This window comes from Condylostylus longicornis, unplaced genomic scaffold (assembly GCF_029603195.1).
Source record: "Condylostylus longicornis isolate FDR11 unplaced genomic scaffold, ASM2960319v2 ptg000026l, whole genome shotgun sequence".
NCBI classification, from domain to species: domain Eukaryota; kingdom Metazoa; phylum Arthropoda; class Insecta; order Diptera; family Dolichopodidae; genus Condylostylus; species Condylostylus longicornis.
This window is the reverse complement of record NW_026577995.1, coordinates 150,569-174,831: the sequence shown is the minus strand read 5'-3', so window position 1 is coordinate 174,831 and position 24,263 is coordinate 150,569. Positions and strand designations below refer to the sequence as shown.

At 26.0% G+C, this 24,263-nt stretch overlaps 4 protein-coding genes across 4 annotated transcripts; all 4 read right to left on the bottom strand.

The window, feature by feature from the left end:
- Positions 1–3,985: 3,985 nt before the first annotated feature.
- LOC129607023 (uncharacterized) lies at positions 3,986–4,951 on the bottom strand. The gene has a single exon (XM_055517713.1). The coding sequence runs from the start codon at positions 4,949–4,951 to the stop codon at positions 3,986–3,988; it is 966 nt and encodes a 321-aa protein (XP_055373688.1).
- A 3,927-nt stretch (positions 4,952–8,878) lies between these two features.
- Positions 8,879–12,229, bottom strand: LOC129607155 (major facilitator superfamily domain-containing protein 6-like). Its single transcript, XM_055517909.1, has 4 exons — positions 12,108–12,229; positions 9,830–10,782; positions 9,245–9,721; positions 8,879–9,150 (listed from the first exon to the last, which is right to left on the bottom strand). Exons 1-4 carry the CDS (start codon positions 12,181–12,183, stop codon positions 8,974–8,976), a joined length of 1,683 nt encoding a protein of 560 aa, XP_055373884.1. The 5' UTR covers positions 12,184–12,229; the 3' UTR covers positions 8,879–8,973.
- Positions 12,230–13,827: 1,598 nt separating this feature from the next.
- On the bottom strand, positions 13,828–17,417 carry LOC129607142 (major facilitator superfamily domain-containing protein 6-like). The gene is made up of 4 exons (XM_055517891.1): positions 17,288–17,417; positions 16,198–17,141; positions 15,271–15,747; positions 13,828–15,196 (listed from the first exon to the last, which is right to left on the bottom strand). The coding sequence occupies exons 1-4, from the start codon at positions 17,361–17,363 to the stop codon at positions 15,020–15,022; spliced, it is 1,674 nt and encodes a 557-aa protein (XP_055373866.1). The 5' UTR covers positions 17,364–17,417; the 3' UTR covers positions 13,828–15,019.
- Positions 17,418–19,169: 1,752 nt separating this feature from the next.
- LOC129607159 (major facilitator superfamily domain-containing protein 6-B-like) lies at positions 19,170–20,904 on the bottom strand. The gene is made up of 3 exons (XM_055517914.1): positions 20,555–20,904; positions 19,437–19,913; positions 19,170–19,361 (listed from the first exon to the last, which is right to left on the bottom strand). The coding sequence occupies exons 1-3, from the start codon at positions 20,771–20,773 to the stop codon at positions 19,185–19,187; spliced, it is 873 nt and encodes a 290-aa protein (XP_055373889.1). The 5' UTR covers positions 20,774–20,904; the 3' UTR covers positions 19,170–19,184.
- Positions 20,905–24,263: the final 3,359 nt, after the last annotated feature.

Here is a 24,263-nt window from a genome sequence, read left to right as displayed (position 1 = left end):
ATCTTTGAGATGGTAAGAGTTGATGTGGTAACTACCATGTATAAATGTTTAAAATATCACAATAAAAGAAGAGGTCGTGTGACACAATGTGGCAATATTATCACAGAATATAATTTTTAAAATCATTCATTCGTAGGGTTATCTCAAAATTGACACGATCAACTATATCTCTTCTCTTTGCATGTAACGTAATTAAAATATTTTTAAAATTAATGTGAAACTACATGACATGGCAGCTACCAAATGGTTGTGGGCAACAATTTCAATTTAGGACTTGCCTAGTCAACTGTTGCAGTCATTCTTGAAGAAACAATAAGTACACTAGAATCAAAATTATTGAATCAGAACACAGCACATATATATGTACACTGTTTTTGCTTCTGTTGTTGAATATATATTGTTCCACTCCGACTCTTGTCTCATAGGAGGCCCAAGACTATTTAGCTGAATTGCAAATTCATCCCAGTCTTTCTTCCACTGCCTTTTTTTAGTATTGAATTTTCATATCCTTTTATCATTTTCATTTCAATGGAAATGGAAATTTAGCATTTTCCATTTTCATTATTCAGTGTTGATCAGTAGGTTTGTAGTATTTTATCCTATTTTGTTTTAGTGTGGTCACCATTGTATTTGGAGCACTTTCCCAAAAAAAAATTAAAAAAAAGTGCTTATTTTACTCCGTCTCCTTCTTATTAATCTTGTACATATACATATAGTTTTCTCTTTCCCTTTATATAAATGATGAAGCTGGTTGCGTATTAAAATGATAGTTGCTTATTTGCGACTTTATAATTTTAACGCCGGAACTGCATATGACGAGCATAGGATTATAACGCCTTTATAATCACTTTGGTATGACACTTAGTATAACAAAATCTGATGAACGGTGCATCCTAGTATTGATGTACAGTATTTACATTTCACACAAAACATTTAACAAAACATTCTTAAAATTTAATTAAAGGCTCTCTTTACGATGATTTTTTATGACTGTTAGAGTTTCAAGTTGAAATTTTAAAAATAAAAGCAGTCCCTATTGTAATACCAGTTCTTTGTTATAATAAGCTTAAAGTCTATTTTTTTGAAAACCATTAATATAATGCAGTGTCGTGCAAAACAAAAAATATAAAAACATAAGCTTAATTGATTGAAAATAAATATAAAAATTTCCAGTGAAGTAAGATAATTAAGGCGCTCCGGTATCTTACAGGCTCGCCTTTAAAATTAATGAAGTCAAGCATTAAAGTAAGTTTTAATAAATAACAACCACAAAGGCGAAACCCCCAGAAACGCTTGATACGTGGTTCAATTTCCATCAGAACTTATTTTTACTTATAATTATAACGTGAAACTATGAACTTATAATCAGTATAAAAAGTTCCTTCAAATCAACAAATATATATTTAATTATATATGTATAACATTATTAATAGCATAATAAAAATAATATGTATAACATTCTTATATATGTATAACATTTATTAAAAATAATTACAAAAATTAAAATAAATATTTTCTGAATGTTAAAAAATTTTAATTTAATACGTTAAAAAAATTTTGTTTTTAAAATGACATGAACTAAAATATGAATTATAAATGCGCTTAATGCTAAAATCCCAAAAATCATAAATGCAACGCTTCCACCAAGAAATTCAAAAAGAGTTCCTGCTAAAAAATTACCAACAGAAACGCCAATACCTTGAAAAAAGGTTCCAACTAGCCCCTAAAAAATTATATTAATCCAATAAATTTTCTTATATAAATTCTAAACGATTTTCTTACTTGTGTTGTAGCTTCCATACCAGGTCGAGCTATATAATTAGCATAAGATATCATAGTTGGTAATAACAAACCATATGTTACACCATTTAATAACTCATTTGGTAACACCCACCATGGATTTGATAAAAGTGAATAATAAAACAACCGCACTACAAATCCTCCAAAAATTATATGCATACAATTTACATGTCCAAATTTTTTTAAAAAATATCCAGACCAAAAAAGTACTGGTATTTCACCAAAACATGTTTGTATAAACATAGATAAGCCTTCCAATGTTTTAATATAATTTCCGCTACATTCATTTTGGGTGATTTCATCTGATAATTCTTCTAAATGCCAAAAGACAAAACTCCAAACGACTGCTGAGAAACATCCAGCAAAACAACACCAAGAGAAAAATGTTACTATTTTTATTGATTTAAATAATTTTCCAACATCTTTTATAATATTCTTAATTTTCTTAGATTGAGTAAACTAGAAAAAAAAAATTAAATTAAAATACATCAAACGATGTAATAAAAATTCAAGAAGAGATAACCCTAATAAAATTTAATAATACACCTGACTATAAAGCAATATAGAAGATTAGCATTAGTTTAATTAGCTATAGAAATATATAGAAAAAAAGAACTGCTTACGATAATTTCTAACTGTCATTTTAAGAGATCCACACTGTTACACAAATCGAATTTAATCAAATCGTATAAAATATTATTTTATCGTATACAAGTAATCGAGGGAGGTAAGGACAATAGAAACACCGTCAATAATAATCTCATTGCAACTTATAATCAATGAATCCTTATTAATTCAAGTTGAATACTTTAAATGTTCAAATGAAATGCAAGCATTCCCTTTTTTAATCATATAAGCAGTGATCGAAGTGGGATACTCAAAGTGGTGGGATGGTAAAAAAAAAAATAAAAAAAAAATAAAAAAAAGTATTATTTTAGTTATTTTTTAAAAAAATAACTCCAAAATTAAATCAACTAAAAATTGAATCAAAAACTGTGCAAATTGTTACCAAAGAAATGCATATACTACTATGTAGTAACGAAAATTTCATTAATAGAAAAAAATTATACGTTACTATTTGAAATTGGTCTTATTTAAAATTACATATATGTATTTAATTTTTTATTAAAAAAATTTTTAAAATTCATTAGAAAATTTTCTTAAATTTGAAAAACATGTTCCGGAACGCATTTTTCTCTCCTATTAAGTGGTGGGATAGATTTCCAATTATTTAAAAGTACTGGGATGGCATCCCACTCCATCCCGCCTCACTTCGAGCACTGCATATAAGTAAAAAAAAATCTGATGTGGTCAGCACATAACCGACCGCATTGTGCATTGTCTAGTTAAGTGAAAGTGTTACAGAATATTATAAAAATGCCTGTTAATTACCTCTTTCCAATTTTTAGGACATTAATAAGCTTATAGTTAACATACCTAGAAAAATGTAAATTTGGCTCTTAGTAGAGTTTCGCTTTGTGCCACCCGAATTCCCTGAAATGCTCGTCAGTTAGTTTTGGTAACAACCAGAACTCAAATATCAAATTTCAAGTAATTCTATCAATTAGTTCCGTAGATATAGTGAAAAATGTAAAATCGGCCCGCAGATCAGTTTTCGAGCCCTGATCTTTCCAAAAAATTTATATGTTCATTATTTTAATACGAAGAACCTAAATATTAAATTTCAATGAAATCGGTTGATTATTTCTCTTTATATACAGAAAAATTTATATTTGGCCCGTAGTAAACGTCCAGTTGCTGACACCTGATTTCTTCCAAAAGTTAGGAGGTTTTGCGGCCGGTTGAGCGAAGCTTATATATGAAATTTCAAGCAAATCGGTTGAATAGTTTATTTAAAATGATCAAAAATGTAAAACAGGCCCGCTAAAAAGTGCAGTTCCCGAGGCCTGATATATCCCAAAAGTTGATCGATCCGTGCCATGGTGGAAATAAACTTACATATAAAATTTCATAAAAATCGGTTCAGTAGAACTTGAGATACAAGCGTGCACACACAGACCGACAGACCGACAGACCGACAGACCGACAGACCGACAGGTTGCTAAAAATAGTTTATTTACACTTCCCTACTATGGAGAAGTGCATTCCCACCGAAAACTCGATATGCAAAATTTGTTGCCATCACATAACCTACCTATTGTATACACAATACGGTCGGTAAAAATCAAATATGAAAAAAACGATATGTGCGAAAAATACTTACGTTTAGCCTCATTGAAGACAGCATGTTAAGAGAAATCGATATTAAACACAAAAAATATACAATCGTGTAGTTTTTAAACACAGATTTCCCGGAAACCACATCAATTATAACACCAGTGATAACTGAAGCAATTCCTGATCCGACTGAATCAAACATTTTTTGTCTTCCATATAAATGGCCTTCCTCTCCTAGCAAATCAAAGCAAAACGTGTCAGCCATACTAACCGCTACAGAAGCAGCGGAATAACCAAATAAATATAATCCGGAAAAAATCCAGAATTCATATTTTTTCATGATTTCATCATCTGGTAGAGCTCCTCTATTTACCAAAGAACTTTTCAAAAAATGATCTTCACAATTTATTTCACAGTTTACATCCAATATTTTTGCATACAATGGTGCTTCATCAAAATATCCAAAAGCATTTGAATATGAAATATTTTTAAATTCTCTCATAATTAAACAGGTTGCATTCTTCTCAATTGTTCTCACATCAATAAAAATTTCATATTCAAAAGTTTTCATATTCGAAATGCAATCATAATTTTTGTAACCACAAAAATTTTTTTTCATCCATGTTTCAGGCTTACAATTCAAATGGCATTTGAAAACTTTCGATTCATAATTTTGAATTCGGTTTTCAAAACAATTATCCCACACTGGATTTCTTGGACAAAAAATTATTTCTGTATTATTAACATCACTTTTTACTGTTACATTACTTGGAAATGATGGCACAAAATAAATTAAAAAAAATGATAATGCAGTTATTCCTTGCATAGTTATAAAAATAGATTTGTGTAATTTAAAACGATCAGCTAACCAACCAAAAGCTGGACGTGATATCATTGCTGTTAAATTAAGAACTGTAAATAAAAATCCAACAACACCTGACGAAAGTCCTTGTTGCCTTGCTATAATAGCCATGTTTGCAAAAATCGCTCCCGTCCCTTAAAAAAATAATTTTCTTTGTTTAATTATAATATAAATTTATTTTAAGTAAAAATTTGTACATAAATGAATGAATTGCCTACATAAATATGTTTATAAAATAAATAGTTACAAAACTTATTTGTATAAGCAATTCACGGCTTCGTCCTAAACTTCCTTGACATTTTTCAAACGGGTAACAGTTTTCATACATATTTACACCTATGTACATATTAAAGATTTTTATAAACGTCATACTGTAACTGCATAACTCAATACTTCAAAAATGTACGTAATTGTATGCATTTTTATTACTACTGTATCTACTGTACAAAAGCAAAACAGTTCATAAAATTTTATTGCGCTACTTAATAATTTCATAACAATGTGATTTAATTTCACAATTACACTCATAGCAATGTGTGTGAACGTACTAGATTACCAACATTCATTTATAAATATAAATATATCGCAACATTTACTATGTTCACGCGATATACTTACATATATCACAAATTACCGACCAATTTCAGTTTTGGTTTGAGAGTTATGTTTACGAACGATACTGTCAGTGTCAAAAAAAAAAATCGAGAAATGTGTATTGATATTTGATGCTAATTATGACTTGTATTATTTTCCTACTCTCTAAACATCAAAAATAACATGGTTTGGATTAAAATAGAAAGTAGGTTGTCGTAATATGCTTGCTTAAACAGAGATTAATGGCGAATTTCAAGGAAAACAAAAAAAAAATTTAAAGAAAAACATATTATTATATTATAAGAGCGGGAGGGTGGAGAGGCACAGTTTCTACTGATTGCACATAAAAATTAGTTTTAAGTTTTCACAATTGTATAATTTTAGAATATAATTAGGTATAATTATTCAGTTTTTCACAATGAACTAAAAGTGGAAAATTAAAACATGTCAACTATTCCAAACACATAAACAACAGTAAAGAACAAAATAAAAACCAACACAATATAAAACACAAAATATTCCAGAAACTTGTGATATCGACAGTAAATCTCTGACTGGTCTTAACTCAACATTCCAAACGAGTGTACAGTACATAAGTAATATTACAAAAGATCAATTGTCCAGCATCGAACTGAAAAAGGATATTGAAAACCAAATTAATTGACAAATATTAAGTAAAGATTGAAAAAAGATTAAAAATTTCTTGCACACTCTTCTTAATAGTTTTATTTTTTATTAATATAAAGAATACTTGACTTCCAAAATGCAGTAATACGCAAAATAAAATTATGCTAATTATAATTATATTCAGCTTATGAGCATGAATTGTTGAATTGTATAATGCAGTAACAAACGTATTACTGCATTTTGAAGGTCAAGGAATGTTATTATTTTATTTAAGACAGATTAAAAAGGAAATTATCAAACACTAAATTAGTTTTTATAAAATCTTAATCGCATTGAACGTTCACACAATAGCGTTAATCGTTTGTCACACAAAATTTTCATAAATTACAAGCACTGTTCGTAACATACCCAAATGAAATAAAAAATAGTGCATTTTCATTGGCAACATTTTTGTGTTTATTGTGGAAAATAAATTTTTCGCCATTACTCTTTTTTACAAATTTAAAAAAAATTAAAAAAACAAAAAAATAAATTCAACTGAACGAATAAATTTTAACCTAGTGTCTTGTTTTATATTCGAAATACTGAAATTATAGTACTAAAAAAATATATATATAGGAGCATTTTCTTGTTTTTGTTCTCATCTCTAAGATGAGAACAAATACAAAGTGAACAAGAAATTCAAATCAACAGTGTTGTTAAAAATCTACAAAAAAAAAACACATCTAAAATTTTACACACCATTTTAATTGATGATTTAATTATTCCCAAACACATAACTATTTAACCATAGTTATGTATGACAGGTACGTACATAGTTATATTATATACCCATATACTCACGAATCTTATTATTTTGCAGTCATAGTATTTAAGTCAAAGTCGCTAATAAAAATCTTAGTAAATTTGGTCGTTATAACTTACGGTTACTAATTTTATTTCCAGCTGTTGAAATAAAAACAAATTTAACATTTTATCTGTATATTTTATTACCAAAATTTGATGTGAACCACACACGATCGACAGCTATATTTTCTAAAAATAGAAACAATATTTATGTATACACACATACTAATAAGCCAGTTTTTTTTAATTTGGTGGAAGAGGAAAAAAGCGTTAAAAGTAAAATGATTTTAAGTATTTAAAATCAGTTAACTACTAATACAAGGGTTAGTATACATTTAGTATACTTCCTTTTCTCTTGACAAAAAGTCCGATTTTTAGAGTGCAATGTACCGCAACAGATTGTCAATATATTAACTTCATTAAAATAGATTAAACTTAAATCGAGATAAAATGTAAAACAGACTGACCGACAGACAAATCTATATATTAAAATGTCGCTAGACATACTTTATTTACGTCTCTATAACATGGAGAATTGTATTTATATTGAAAATTTAATTCATAAAATTTGGTGCGATAATAATACCTTCCTTACTGTTAACAATAGGCAGAACACCAATGTCAAAAAAATTAAAGTTCACTAAAAGAAAACAATCAACAAAATGCAAAACTTTAACATTTATCCGCCGAATAAGGGTCTATTGAGTTTTTCTAAGGTCGGAACATTTTAAACATTTTTTAAGGTCGAAATTTTATTCGACCGAACTCTCGAAAAACTGAGTTAAAAAAAAACGAGTAAAATAACGATTATAATAAGGAAAAATAAAAAGGTGGCTATCTTCATTAAAATACGGTATTTCTGCAATGTATAGTTTTCGGTAACGAACTACAAAAGTATTGTGACAGTTGCTTTTGCTTCCCAGCAATGTCAACGTATTATCGTGACATTGTAGTTTTTTGTAAATTTTTGTGTATGTACTCGTACTTTGGTGTAGAATTTCCTCATTTACACATTTTTGATTGCAAATGTAAGTTCTTTTTATTATTTTACTGCAATTATTTATTTCCGTGTACATATTGTTCAAAATTGTTTCTAATGTTAAATTGATAAAATTTGGACATCAGAATAAATAATGCTGCGTATACAGACAAATTTCTTTGCTTTATTTATTCGACTTTTTTTTGGATGTACGTCTTGTTAAAAACAATTTAATAGTTGAAATTTTTTATCTTTTCAATTCTGAATTAATAATAAGTCGATTTCCTTGCATTTTGCTATTTAATTCCAAATCCCAGATTGAGTCATGATAAATTTGAATCTATAACATTTTGTTAACATTTCAGCAAACATTTCAATTAAAAAAATTCTATAATGAACATAACTTCGACACTTACACAATTTCTACAACGGTTCTACAAAAAAGTTTTGTAGAACTGTTTCGGCTGTTTTGATATCAGTTTTTTCTACATTTATGCAGACTAGGGAATTACTTCATTGTTCGACCAATTTTATTTTTCTGCATAGGAAAATTACATACATATTTTTAAAATTTTTTAATTGCATGCTGGTGTATATTTATAATGGTTTTTTATGTTGCTATAAAAAATATTTTTATAGTTTTAAATTAACTTTTTTAAATTAAAAACTAGTTGTGTTAAGCTTTTAAAAACTTAATTTTTAAAAGCCATCACAATAGGCGTCAAAACAAAAACATAAATAAATTTTATTGATTGAAAATAAATATGTATGTATGTATAAAAATTTCCAATGAAGTAGTTAAATTAGCTTGAATTCAATTATCAATTCCTAAGAAAATTTACAGGGTATATCTAGCTGGCTCGATTCGAAATTCAAGATGGGAGTGCATTAAATTGAGTATGAAAAAGCTCTCAAAAAAACTTGACATTAAATTATTTTAAATTATAAATTATACAAAATTATATAAAACTAAGAATCTATAATAGTAATCAGTATAAAAACACTCCATATATTTTATTACATAAAACATTTCTGTGAAAAATATTTACAAATATTGCATCAAATTTTCCCGGAGTGTCGAATTTCTTTAAAAAAATTTTGTTTTTAAAATGACATGAACTAAAACATGAACTATAAATGCACTTAATCCTAAAACTCCAAAAATCATAAATGCAATGCTTCCACCAAAAAATTCAAATAGAGTTCCTGCTAAAAAATTACCCACAGAAACTCCAACTCCTTGGAAAAATGCACCAACGAGTCCCTGCAAAATTATAAAATATTATTTAAAATACTTCTTTAACTTTTAATATTAATAATTACTTTTATATTCAACTTTAAAAAAAAGATTTTCTTACCTGTACTGTAGCTTCCATACCAGGTTGAGCTATATAATTAGCATATGACGCCATCGTTGCTAATAATAGACCGTAAGTTATACCATTTAATAATTCAATTGGTAACACCCACCATGGATTTGATAAAAGTGAATAATAGAATAATCGTGCTATGAAAGCTCCAAAAATTAAATGCATACAATTTACATGTCCAAGTTTTTTTAAAAGATATCCAGACCAAAAGAATACTGGTATTTCACCAATACAAGTTTGGGTGAACATAGACAAACCTTCCAATGTTTTAATATAATTTCCGCCACATTCATTTTGGGTGATTTCATCTGATAATTCCTCTAAATGCCAAAAGACAAAACTCCAAATGACTGCTGAGAAAATTCCGGCAAAACAACACCAAGAGAAAAATGTAACTATTTTTATCGATTTGAATAATTTTCCAACATCTTTCATAATATTTTGTGATTGTTTAGATTGTGTAAACTAAAAAAAAATAATATTTTTTACCTTTTTTTTTAATTCTTAAGCCCTTCTTTAAAAGTAATAAAGTATAGAAAAATTTTGGTAAAAAATCATGTAAATAAAACTTACATTGAGCTTCATAGACCAAATCATGTTAAGTGAAACTGACGCCAAGCAGAAAAAATATACGATTGAATAATTTTTAAACAGGGAATGACCGGAAACTATATCAATTATAGCCCCAACAACAACTGCCGAAGTTCCTGCTCCAACTGAATCAAACATTTTTTGTTTTCCATACAAATGACTATCCTCACCTAATAAATCAAAACAAATTGTATCAGCCATACTCATTACAACTGAAGCAGCAGAATAAGCAAGCAAAAGTAATCCACAGAATAACCAAAAGTCATATTTTTGAGTGATTTCATCATCTGGTAGAGTTCCTCTATTTACCAAAGAACTTTTCAAAAAATGATCTTCACAATTTATTTCACAATTTACATCATACATTTTGGCATACAACGGTGCTTCATCAAAATACCCAAAAGCATTTAAATGTGAGATGTTTTTAAATTCTCTCATAGTTAAACAAGTTGCATTCTTTTCAATTGTTCTCATATCAACAAAAATTTCATATTGAAAGGGTTTCATATTTGAAATGCAATCATCATTATTGTTATTATCACAAAATTGTTTGCGCATCCATGTTTCAGGCTTACAACTCAATTGACATTTGAAAATTTTTGATTCATAATTTTGAATTCTGTCATCAAAACAATTATCCCATACTGGATTTCTTGGACAAAAGAATATTTCAGTATTGTTCAAAATTGTTCTTACCTTAACCTGGCTGGCAAAAGGTGGTACAAAATAAATTAAAAAAAATGATAATCCGGTTATTGTTTGCATAGTTAAAAAAATCGACTTGTGTAATTTAAAACGATCGGCTAACCAACCAAAAGCTGGTCTTGATATCATTGCTAATAAATTAAGAACTGTTAATAAAACTCCTAATACTCCAGATGAGAAACCTTGTTGTCTTGCTATAATAGACATATTTGCAAAAATTGGACCGGTACCTTGATATTTAAAATAAACAAATAATTATAGTTCACGAATATATAAATGCAAGTTACAAATATAAAAATGCAATTGAAAATATTAAATAATTTTTACTTAAATAGAATTTTACTTTTTATGATAAAATTATAACAAAATATTGACAACAAACAATTATTGTTTCTGAATATTCCCCACAGATTGTGCTTTATTATTATAAATATAATAATTTGCCATTGCAAGTACATAATATTATTATGCAAGTAATTTTAAAATAACATAAGTAAGGCAAAATGAATATATGGTGAACGTGATGAATAATTCATTCTGATGCAAAATGCAAATTTATTTTTGAAACTATCAGTCTTATTCTACTAGGAGCGTCGCATTTGTGACAGTCAAATTTTTTTTTCACTTCGCATGTTTTTTTGGCATTCTACTAGATGCGAAATGTGATATGACAGAAGAAGCGAGACTCGAAATTTTTTGATCTAAGAAATTTAGAAAATAAGAAATAGTAAATTAGAGAAAGTAAGATATTTTTTTTTGTTTTTGGGTTGAAGAAGACGTGAAAGTGATGAAGAACATTAGGAAAATGATACTTATATCTTCTTCATTTTGTTTAAATTTTAATTTTCAACAACTTTTATATCTCGATGTTGTATATATGCGACTAAATGTTACCAAAAAAAGTGACAATTTTAGAAATGCGTATTGCAAAATAACATTATGAACGTTTTTTGTGACAAGTAATAAGAAGCGTGTCTAGTAGAATAACAAATGCTTCACCTAACATATTTTTATGTTCAGTAGAATAAGGCTGTATATCTTTTTCCATAATTATGTATTATTAAATTTTCCTCTTTTAAAGCCATTAATATTTAAATTACTGTTTTTCAGAAAGCTTTACAACATTATACTAAAATTCAAATTTTTGATTTAAATATACATATTTGCATTTCATCAATTAACCCTATTGAACCTTTCTCAATAATTTTCATTTTATTTCACACCATATTATATTTCCAATAAAGTTTTCGTCTCTCTTTCCCTTTCATTCTGAGTTTATAAGGGAATTGTTTGAAATTAAGCACAAACTTCCTAAAAATTTAGAAACCAATGTAAATCAGCAAATTCGATATTATATTGTGTTGTCTATTTATAATATATGTATGTATAGATTGTGAGAATAAATAGGTTGTCATATTTATAAACAATAAATTGACATTAAAAAATCACATTAGTTTCACATAAAAATAATGTTAACATTTTTCATTGACTCTGTACAATAGCAAACAAAATTACGAATTATTGAGACAAATGTACTTACATATAAGGAACTTACCTAAGTGAAATAAAAAATAATGCATTTTCATTGGAAATAGCCTTGCATTAATTGAAGAAAATAGATTTTTTGACATTTTTAAAAATTTGAAAATAAATTAAAATAAAAAATTTATGAAATCCTCTGTCTGCTCCTATAAATTCAAACTATCTACTGAAATACGAGTAATGTTAAAATTAAACGATGCATCTTAAAAAATCTCTTATCATATTTGTAGTTTTTATTACAGAGATAATGAGGAAATCTCTTAAATTTGTAAATAAGTAGGTACACTTAAATTCTGAATGAAAGACATAAAACTAAAACAATTACGATGATGAATTGAAAATTGTAAAATGAAAAATAGTAAGAATGAAAAATATTAAAATTTACTTTTTATACAATATATAATTTTTTTTTTCTTTATGGCATATTTTTGGTTAATAATTTAAATAATTTATTTACCCTTATGTTACACGCATATATGGGCATATACGCGCATATATTATGGGTTTTAGATAATGTTTTATAATATTTAGTTAGATAAAAAAAAATTTAAATATTTACAATTGTCTGACCATTGATAACAAGGTAAAATCTAGACATAAACTATATGTAAAATATAAAAATTAGACAATTTTTCTGTTTATATTCTGAATAATTGTTGTTCACTATAAAGTAGTGAAATCATCCTGTATACGGCGCTCTATTTATTCGTAGCTTAGAACTACCACCTGTTGTTAGATATATAAAGATATTAAAGTATGTATATTTCATAAAATTTAATTAAATTGTTGTTTAAACTTTCAGCGCCATTTATAGTAATGGTAATAATCTAAAACTCTTAGCACGTGTATTTTTCATTCAGTTTGTTTTGGTTTTTTTAAGTTTCTATTTTAGTTTGCTTCAAAATGAATGTATACATGTTAAGATTTTATATGAATAATAAATTAAATAAAAAATTATAAATAATTAATAATAAAAATTCAATTAATAATTTTATTAATGAACAGTTCTAAAAATTAAATTGTAATATAGCAATAAAAGGGTTACAGAAGATTATGAAATATTTTATATCATAAAAATACAAAATGTAAAAAGTTTGAGCATCACTGCTCCAAGAATTTTAAAATTTAAAACCCCTTACTTTAATTTCTTAACAATATAAAATTGCCGGCTCAATAACCATTTCCCTAATTTTATTTTACGTCGCAAATTTACGAAAACAATGACATAAGTCAAAATGCAGAGTCACAAACTTTCATTTATTACTGTCATACTTCAATATATAAAGCTTTCCATAATAAAATAATACAGAAAATTTGATCATATACTTGTAGTATAGTTCTATACCAACGTTTTTTAGCCTTCGTTAGTAATTTAAGCTCGGCTATAAATACTTTAAATTCCGGAATACGAAGATATATTTTTTAGTTGTGTCCCAGTGTGCGATATATTTGCATACATAATATGCTGAGTATATTGAGAAATATTTAAAATTTCTATGTGTCATGTATAAACTTCCATTTCTCAAAGTATTTGAATCGAGTGGTCTAATGTTAATTCGTTCTAAAAATAAATGTACATACATGTTAAATTTGCTTAAATGCATTATGCTAGTAAGGAGCTGTAAATTGAAAAATGGCTACTAATTAAAAATTTTATATGAAGTTTATTTGCATTTTTAATTTATTTTTATTTTATTTTTGTTATAAAATAATAATGACATATTTTTTTTTAAAATAAGCTAGTCTCTATGAGTAAAAATAAAATTTTAATATTATTTTAATTTATTCAAATTTAATTTTAAAAAGAAAACAATGTATGAATGTATGAAAAAATCATAACATAAGTAATTAATGTACAGGTAGGTACTTAAGTACTTGTTGCGAACCCCTACTTTTTATTTTAATCCCAAATATTTTAAAAATAGGGGTAACAAAATAAATTGTATAACATTATTTTAATTCTTATATTTCTAGTTAATAAAAATTTTGTAAAATTTCCTAGTTTTTGTTATATATAACAACGTTTTTTAATAATAAAAAATTTAACACAATCGATTAGGTATCGTCAAAAAAATTTCTTTAAGAAACTTTTAAATTTCAGCATGTACTCAATAGATCATACATGTTTAGAAGCAAGTTTCTATATATTTGGTTATAGCTGACAAAATAATTGTATTCGAACTGAATTTAAAGTTGAAAAATTATTTCTTCGCCGCATTCATCATCATGATATTCATATATACCTTTATATTTTATCAAGAGGCAGCCAAATTTGTGTTCTGCACAAGAACACAAAATGTTGACATACGGATGTGAGCATACACATGAAATCAATAATTTCCTTTTTTTTATCTTCCTTGATAAAAAATTTGATTTTATCTTGATGGTACAAAAAACATTTTTAATCAATTCTGTGGTACCCATACAAATGTTTTTTGAAATCTTTTTTTTTTTTTTTGAACCGTAATAAAAAACTTCAATCCTAATACTTCATGGTTTCATTACTATAAACTTTGTTGTACTTGATTTCCGTACATTTTGTAATTTGTATGGGTGAAAAGTAAATTTTTTTCCAAATCGTATGACAGTTATTTACAACTTTAATAACCAAACTTTGATTTATCAAGTTACCAAACTGAAACATAACCAAATTACTTTTAAATAATAGAACACAAAATAAAGTATAGTTCCAGTGGTAACAACTCCTTTTAATTGGTGAAGAGTTGTTTGACCTAGCTGAATGGGCTTTTAAGTTATCGCTGTCATCAACTCAGAATTCGATGCTGATCAAAAATATTCATTCGTACCGTGTATAAAAATGCTAAAATCTTTTCAATTTAGAAATATTCTTAGTCACACATTGAATTACGGCAAACAATTATGTACATATATATTAAATATTTTAAAGTCTAATGCAGCAAAAAATTAAAAAAATTTTGCTTTTAAAATTACATGCACTAAAATATGAACTATAAGTGAACTTAATCCTACACTTCCAAATATTATAAATGCCGTTTTTCCACTAAAAAATTCAAACAAAGTTCCAGCAACAAAATTACCAATTGAAACTCCAACTCCTTGAAAAAATGCACCAACAAGTCCCTATAATATTTAAATAAAATATATAACAATTTAAAATATTTCGCAAACATTTGAATTGAAATAACTTTTCTTACTTGAATTGTGGCTTCCATTCCAGGTTCTGAAATATAATTGGCATACGATGCCATGGTCGCTGACATTAAACCATAAGTTATACCATTTAATGATTCTATTGGCAAAACCCACCATGGATTTGATAAAATTGAATAATAGAAAAATCTAGTTACAAATGCTCCAATAATAATGTGCATACAATTGACATGTCCAAATTTTTTTAGAAGATATCCAGACCAAAAGAATACTGGTATTTCACCAATGCAAGTTTGAACGAATATACATAAGCCTTCAATTGTCTTAATATAATTTCCGCCACATTCATTTTGTGTGATTTCATCTGATAATTCTTCTAAATGCCAAAAAACGAAACTCCAAATTACTGCTGAGAAAATTCCAGCAAAACAACACCAACAGAAATAAGTGATTATTTTAACTGATTTAAATAATTTGCCAACATCTTTTATAATATTTTTTGATTTCCTAGATTGAGTAAACTAAAATAAATAACAAATTAACTTTGTTAAAATATAAAAGCGCTCTCGTAATAGCGTGTAACATAAATTTACATATGTAAGTGTAAATTTATTCCAGAAAAAAAATGCAATTAATATATTCTAACAACCTGTTTACATATTAGATGTCATGTGTTAACATGACATGTATTTAAGAACGCACTAACTTGCAACAATGCTGTTACTAATAAATAAAACGTAAATTAGTGGTAAATATTTTTAAACTTTTAGCTGCTAAGTAACTGGTATGAAACTACACAAACTGAAATAAGAATTTCTATCGCAGAGTGCAATTAATCAAAAATAATCTGAACTGTTTTCATTTAAATCAAAAACACTGATGGCAGTGAAAGCGCTTATTAAACTATAATAATTATCTTATCAATTAAATAATATATAAAAAATAAGTATATGTATATGAAAAAAACTTACTTTAAGGTTTGTAGACGAAATCATATTAAGCAAAATCGATATAAGACAAACAAAATACATAATTGTGTAATTTTTGAATAAAGAAGATCCTGAAACTAGATCGATCGTCAGCCCAACAACCACGGCTGATGTTCCGGCACCAACTGAATCAAACATTCTTTGTTTTCCAAACAAATGAGCATTCTCTCCGAGTAAATCAAAACAAATTGTGTCAGCCATACTATAAACCACCGAAAAAGCAGAATAGCCAAGTAAAAATAATCCACAAAATACCCAGAATTCATATTTTTTAATTATTTCATCATCAGGTAGAGTTCCTCTATTTGCCAAAGAGCTTTTTAAAAATTGATCTTCACAATTTATTTCACACTTTACATTATGTAATCTTGGATTTGATGGTTCTTCATTAAAATATGAATTTGAAATATTTTTAAAATCTTTCATAATTAAACAAGTTGAATTTTTTTCAATTGTTTTAATATCAATAAGAATTTCATATTCAACAGTTTTCTTATTTGAAATGCAATCATTACTCCTGTAATCATCACACAGTTGTTTCTCCATCAAACCTTCATTAAGTTTGCAACTCAATTGACATTTAAAAACTTTTGACTCATCATTTTGAATTCTGTTTTCAAAACAATTATCCCATATCGGATTTCTTGGACAGAAATATATTTCGGTGTTGTTTGAATTATTCCTAACTAAAACTTGACTAGGAAAAGATGGTACAAAATAAATTAAAAAAAATGATAATGCCGTTATTCCTTGCATTGTAATAAAAATAGTTTTATGTAATTTAAAACGATCAGCCATCCATCCAAAACTTGGTTTTGAAATCATTCCCAATAAATTCACAACTGTTAGTAGTACACCTACTACTCCTGATGAAAATCCTTTTTGCCTTGCAACAATTGCTATATTTATAAAAATTGGAGCAGTTCCTTTAAAACAATAAATTTAAATGAGTTAAAAATGTTTTTGGAGTGAATAAATTAAAAAAGTTAAAATTTTCTTTCATCTTACAATCCTTGTTCCTTTCAACAGTTTTTTTTTTCAATGTAAAACTAAGCTGAATGCTTGAACTTACCCATATGAAATAAAAAATAATGCATTTTCATTGGCAATAATTTTACATTTACTGAAGACCAAAATTTTTTCGGCATATTTTTATCCTATATTGAAAAATTAAGCATGGAGTAACTATAGTTTTAATAAAAATAATAATCTTTTAGACCTACTGCTATCTAGTAACAAGCTTTAACTACTGAAATCTTACAAATTTTTTAAATAAAAGTTTTAATTTTTAATGAAATCTAATAAAATATAACTAATAAGAAATTAATACTTAAAAATAAATATTCTGAACTGAAGAAATAATAAAATATTAATAAAACTCAAATCAAGTTTAACAAATCGAAAATCAAGCCTATAATATAATCAAAAAGTGAAAATAAGGTTTATTAAGAAGCACATTTACTAACAATTTAAAAATTGAATAAATATTGTATGTGTAGAGAAATTATATTGAAAATGTCATTGAAAAAAAAAATTATTTTTCTTAACTCAAGCAATTAACCCTTGAATTCGAGCATTATTTTAACGCTTCTTTCAATTTTTTTTATTTTACTCATAAATATGTGCAATAAATCGATATATTTTGGAGTATGAATAAATTCAATTTAAATAATATTGTAGATTGTGATTAAAACAAAACAGACAAAAGCGCTTCTTTACAAACAATTTGTATGATCCAAAGTTATTTAATTTTTAATTTAATTAAATATTACAAATTGAATATAGACAAAAGAATACAATTTCGTTCATAAGGGCCATTTCAAATTTCGAAAGAGAAGTTTTGTAAACGGACGAACTACATGGAAATTAATCGGGACATATTAAAAATTCTTTCGGAATTATATGCTATAAAAAGAATTTATTTATATAATTTTTATAAATAAAATAATGAATATTTAATACATCGATTAACACATTGAATACTAATTACTGGTTCGAACATCTACATAATATATACATACATATGTAGGCATTTTTTTGCTTTGAATAGTTATGCAGTTAACTGTAAATTAGTATATAACAATTCATAAAAAAATTTTTATAAGTTATTCTATAAGTTTTTATAAATACATAGATAAATTTATAACTTGACTGATGGTATAGTATTTTTGTTAGACTATATAGCAATCACAATATTTTTGAATAATTTTCTAAGAACAATTTATTGAGTAAAACTTTAAGATATTTCATTTAAAACTTGAAAGACAAGTTCATTTTTATAATTAATTTCTAATTTAATAAACTTATCAAATATATATACATATGTACATATAAAGAGATTATATTCAATTTTACGCTCATGCTTTATTCATATTATATTATGTGGGTGTTTGTGTGTGCTGAACTAACATCTATAAAGCTATTATTCTGACCTTCATTTTGATATAACATAATGTTATAAAAAACATGTTTGATAGACATGTTACTTCTAATGTTTAGAAGTAACATGTCTATCAAACGAAAAACTGAGGTCAAAGCCTTAGAAAATAAAATAAAACTAAGTATTTTTCAGTACTATGCAGTAATAACATGTACTTTTTTTCCAAAACGAAAGACATTTTCATCACCTTCATTTCTCTACAAAACATTTCCAAAAGTTTCAATATCGTCTCCACGAGGTCTAGTTGTTTGTTGTTCGTCTGAATGTATTATATCACCCTGCTTCGGGAATACCATTGAGTGCCGGACACCCTGTATATAACCATAAGGTTAAATAGTGAAATTGCATTTTTTTAAAATCAGACTCTATTTAATTGGTAGTGAATAAAACATTAGAACGTTTTATATTATTTTAATACATACATACATGTATATTTAATATAAATTTGAACACTGATAAGTACAAACTTAAGTATAAATTAAAATAATTTTAAAATTGTAAATAATGCTAGTAGATTTAAATCAATGTATTAAAAAAATTTATCTTTTAATAATATGTGTATTAAAATATGAATTATTAATGCGATTGATCCAATACTTCCATATATTGCGAACACGGTGCTACCTCCAATAAATTCAAATAGGGTTCCAGCTGCGAAATTACCTATTGAAATTCCAACTCCTTCAAAAAATGCACCAACCAGTCCCTGTTGTGATTAAATAAATTAAAATTAAATATGGATTTTCTAATAGTAATTTTAATTAAGATTTATATTTCTTACTTGTATTGTAGCTTCCATTCCAGGTTCTGCAATATAATTGGCATACGATGCCATGGTCGCTGACATTAAACCATAAGTTATACCATTTAATGATTCTATTGGCAAAACCCACCATGGGTTTGATAAAATTGAATAATAGAAAAATCTAGTTACAAATGCTCCAATAATAATGTGCATACAATTGACATGTCCGAATTTTTTTAGAAAATATCCAGACAAGAAGAATACTGGTATCTCACCTATACAAGTTTGAACAAATATACATAAACCTTCAATTGTTTTAATATAATTTCCGCCACATTCATTTTGTGTGATTTCGTCTGATAATTCCTCTAAATGCCATAACAGAAAATTCCAAATAACTGCTGAGAAAATTCCAGCAAAACAGCACCAACAGAAATAAGTGGTTATTTTAACTAATTTAAATAATTTTCCAACATCTTTTATAATATTTTTTGATTTTTTTGATTGGGTAAACTAAAATAAATATACAGCAAATTATCGAAGGGCTAATAATATCAATATATAAGTCTGTTACGTTGTCATTATCAAAAATATTACTATATTGAAAAAATTAATAAATTTTTATAGAAATCCAAAAGTTATTAACTTGATCATGTTTCGAACAGTATGAGTTGATATATTTGAAAAACTTTACAAAACAATCAAAAAACACCTCAATCAACCTTAGCCCTACACCAAGACAATCTGATTATATAATCAAAATCTAGTCAACCGGTTTGAGGCGCGTATAAAATAAAATTCGGAACTTACCAAATTTTATGGATTTACCTCAACTAGTTTTTCAAATATTTTAAATTAGCTAATAGGGCTATGTGACGTTAAGCAATTCCATAAAAAATTCTAAGAAATATTTTAATAAGCGCTTTAATTGGCCACATGTCTGTCATGACCTTTGAAATATTTCAGATAATACATTTGATTTGCACAACAACTACCTGAACCCGTTATTCGAATTGTTCTAATTTAGAAAAGAAGAATTTCTGAAAGTTTGGGGGGTGTTTGTTTTTTTTTTGTTTTTGAATTATTTGAGTACATGCATATTTTAATGTGTGTCTTCTAAAATATTTTTGCATAGATAATATATATCAACTTACATTAAGTCTCGTAGATGACATCATGTTAAAAGAAAGTGATACCAAACAAAAAAAATACATAATTGTATAATTTTTAAATAGAGAATGACCTGAAATTAGATCGATTGCAACACCCACTGTAACAGATGATAACCCCACTCCAATTGAATCAAACACTTTTTGTCTCCCATATAAATGACTATTCTCTCCAAGCAAATCAAAACAAATTGTATCAGCCATACTAATTACTACGGAATACGCTGCAAAACCAAGTAAAACCAATCCAGAAAATACCCAAAATTCATATTTTTTAATTATTTCATCATCAGGTAGAGTTCCTCTATTTACCAAAGAACTTTTTAAAAAGTGATCTTCACAATTTATTTCACAATTTGCATCGTGTAATCTGGTATATGATGGTTCTTCATTAAAATAAGAATTTGAAATATTTTTAAAATCTTTCATAATTAAACAGGTTGAATTTTTTTCAATTGTTTTAATATCAATAAGAATTTCATATTCAACAGTTTTCTTATTTGAAATGCAATCATTACTCCTGTCATCATCACAAAATTGTTTCACCATCAAACCTTCATTAAGCTTGCAACTCAATTGACATTTAAAAACTTTTGACTGATAATTTTGAATTCTGCTTTCAAAACAATTATCCCATACCGGATTTCTTGGACAGAAATATATTTTGGTGTTGTTTGAATTATTCCTAACTGAAACTTGACTAGGAAAAGATGGTACAAAGTAAATTAAAAAAAATGATAATGCCGTTATTCCTTGCATTGTTATAAAAATAGTTTTATGTAATTTAAAACGATCAGCCATCCACCCAAAACTTGGTCTTGATATCATTGCTAATAAATTTAGAGCTGTTAGTAAAGATCCAACAACTCCTGATGAGAATCCTTGTTGTCTCGCCACAATTGACATGTTTGCAAAAATTGGGCCCATACCTTCAAAAACAAAATTAACTATTTTAGAAAATTATGAATTCATAGAAAAAAAATTAATTTAAAAATTAATTTACATTTATTTTGTTAAATGTTAAATTAATTTAATATTTAACAAAATAAATGTACATACGATTTAATGTTCGAATATGTACTGTGTGTACATATAGGAACAGTAAATTTATAATATAAACATACATACGAGTATTAAAACAAAAATAATATTCCTTAACAATATGAGAATGAGTACAATATAAAACTTTTTTACTACTATGTTAGTAGTATGTATAAGCGGTATTATAATTAGCATTTTTATAGTATGTATTTAGATTTGTTTTTATTTACACCATAAACTAAATTTTATTAATTTATATTATATTACCTCATAGTAGAGGCTGTTGAGATTTTTCTCTCTACCAAATTTATTATTTTTTTTTTAATTAATGTGAACTATAAAAAAACAATTAGATATGTAGAGAAAACATGATTAAAAAATTAATAATAAAATAAAAATGCCAAAAAAAAAATAAAATCCATAAAATTTTATAAAATAATATTAGATAACGTTGATATTAATAAGATATATAAGACTCTTTAATAATAAAATACTATTTATTAAATATTAATCAATTAATCGGTTCACACAACTGAGCATCAGCGTAAAATAAAATCGGAAATTGTTCCCTTCCCGAAATGTTTACTGGTATTTTTAAAAAAATTCTAAAATAAAACAAAAATTTTACGCATTCACAAGTAAATATTTAAATTATGCACTATAGAGTTTGGGTCGAATCTTATTTTAGTCTAGGAAAAAAATATTCATGTATGTACATACATTATTTATACATGAAACAACAGCAATGAAACTGTTAAAAATTTGCACAAATTCTTCGATACTCCTCTATGTTAAACTAATGTGCATTGTTACGTAAAAACTCTTTATACGAAGAGAGGGAAATGTACAAAAATTTAGTAGAGTTAACGAAAAAGTCTAAAATATTGATATGTCTATCTCATATTGATAACGTCTATATACATAATTATTAAAACAAAATTTAGATAGCAAATATACAAAGCTTGCATTTCACAAAATTCGCAAAATAATCATTCTCATTTAGTCATAGTTCGAAATCTAATACAGTTTTTAATAATATAGTTATATACACATATGCATTAATATTACATTCATATCATACCGAAATGAAATAAAAAATAATGAATTTTCATTGGTAATAGTTTTGTATTCATTGAACTAAATAAATTTCCCGACATTTTTTTTTAAATAGAAAACTTTTACTTTAAAAACTTTCTTTTAATTTCTATATATAGAATTTATTAAAATATAAAAGAGCAAAATATTTTTGACTAAACTTTTACAAATACAAAAAATGCTATTGCCACTCACTGCAATACAAACGTTTAATAGTTTTATAAACAATATTGTTACTAACACATCTACTTAATATTTATAATAAATATAAACTAATTAAATTCTCTAATTTATTTCACGACAATTCGATTATTCTAATGTAAAATTATTATAAGCGTATTCTTTAAATAACATTCGAATATTAAAATGAAACAAATAAAAAATATTACTGTGAAAAAAATTAATTTTTTTATTTTTTAAAAGCTACCATACAAATTCATTTTACGATAATAACATTTTAATACAATCGTAAAATATATTTGCATGTACGTACATATGGTTCCAAATTCGGTAGATTTAGACAAAAAAAAAATTTATGTCACACCTTAGCATTTTTAAGGAAAGTAATTTTAAAAATATTAAAAATTCGTACAAAACGGAAACCTGTAAATTTTTTATTATTAGTATATGTTTATGTGTTAGTTACATTCTTATTTTTAATTCTTTTCACTTTATTTAATTTTATACTGTATGTTTTCTCTTTTCATATCTCTCAATCTGAATTAATTAATATTTTAAGCTTTTTTTAGGATATTCAAATACATGTATTTAGAAAACAAGATGTTCCAGTCAGTTTGACGCCCAACAAACTGATAATACAACTGATAATAAGATTAATAATTGTATGTATACATTGTTAAATACATAATTACGTCTTCAATGAAAAGGGCTATTTTACTACTTTTTAAAATCAAAAAATTATCTAAATATTTATTGGCAGAATTTTATTTTCTATATAATAAATTTATTACTTATATTATGACCATATTAATTAAATTTATTTTAATAACTTTAAGTTCAATAAATATTTTTTACGAAGATTTCCGATCTAAATTTTCTTCTATATTATTCAAATTTTAAAGGTTAATTATGGTTTTATTGATCTAATAATTCAAATAAAAATAAAATATAAAAGATTAAAAATAATTTTTAATTTATAAAAATCTCATTGATAATTAATTTCTTCTCTCTCCTATATATAGGTTCAATAACCCTCTGTACAAAATGAGTAATTTCATTACTTTTCAACTCTTCTTTACATAATATTTCACATTGTGAATGTTTTGGGTAACATAAGGAGAATAATCTTTATGTATTAATTCTTGTACTCGCAAATATTGGTAATATAATTTCGTAAATATTGATGTAAAAAAGGTGGAGCTCATGGCGACAATACTAAATATGCGATAATTCTAAAACATTCTTTGCAGACAGAAATATTACTCTGACAATTTGTCAAGTGATATATTTGCTGTTATATTATGTTGTTGAATTTGAAATTTGCAAAAAGATAATATAAAAATTCAAGGTTTTAGTTTTTTGCAAGAAAAATTGAAAT

What these genes read in the sequence shown, in the direction of transcription:
- LOC129607159 (XM_055517914.1), bottom strand. Translation starts at nt 20,773, where the DNA reads ATGGCTGATACAATTTGTTTTGATTTGCTTGGAGAGAATAGTCATTTA. An exon ending in TGTCATCTACGAGACTTAAT is followed by an intron (nt 19,914 to 20,554) that starts GTAAGTTGATAT and finishes TATTTATTTTAG; the next exon opens with TTTACCCAATCAAAAAAATC. An exon ending in GAATGGAAGCTACAATACAA is followed by an intron (nt 19,362 to 19,436) that starts GTAAGAAATATA and finishes TAATCACAACAG; the next exon opens with GGACTGGTTGGTGCATTTTT.
- LOC129607155 (XM_055517909.1), bottom strand. Translation starts at nt 12,183, where the DNA reads ATGTCAAAAAATCTATTTTCTTCAATTAATGCAAGGCTATTTCCAATG. An exon ending in TTTGGTCTATGAAGCTCAAT is followed by an intron (nt 9,722 to 9,829) that starts GTAAGTTTTATT and finishes ATTTTTTTTTAG; the next exon opens with TTTACACAATCTAAACAATC. An exon ending in GTATGGAAGCTACAGTACAG is followed by an intron (nt 9,151 to 9,244) that starts GTAAGAAAATCT and finishes ATAATTTTGCAG; the next exon opens with GGACTCGTTGGTGCATTTTT.
- LOC129607142 (XM_055517891.1), bottom strand. Translation starts at nt 17,363, where the DNA reads ATGCCGAAAAAATTTTGGTCTTCAGTAAATGTAAAATTATTGCCAATG. An exon ending in TTATTTTTTATTTCATATGG is followed by an intron (nt 17,142 to 17,287) that starts GTAAGTTCAAGC and finishes ATTGTTTTAAAG; the next exon opens with GAACTGCTCCAATTTTTATA. An exon ending in GAATGGAAGCCACAATTCAA is followed by an intron (nt 15,197 to 15,270) that starts GTAAGAAAAGTT and finishes TAAATATTATAG; the next exon opens with GGACTTGTTGGTGCATTTTT.
- LOC129607023 (XM_055517713.1), bottom strand. Translation starts at nt 4,951, where the DNA reads ATGGCTATTATAGCAAGGCAACAAGGACTTTCGTCAGGTGTTGTTGGA.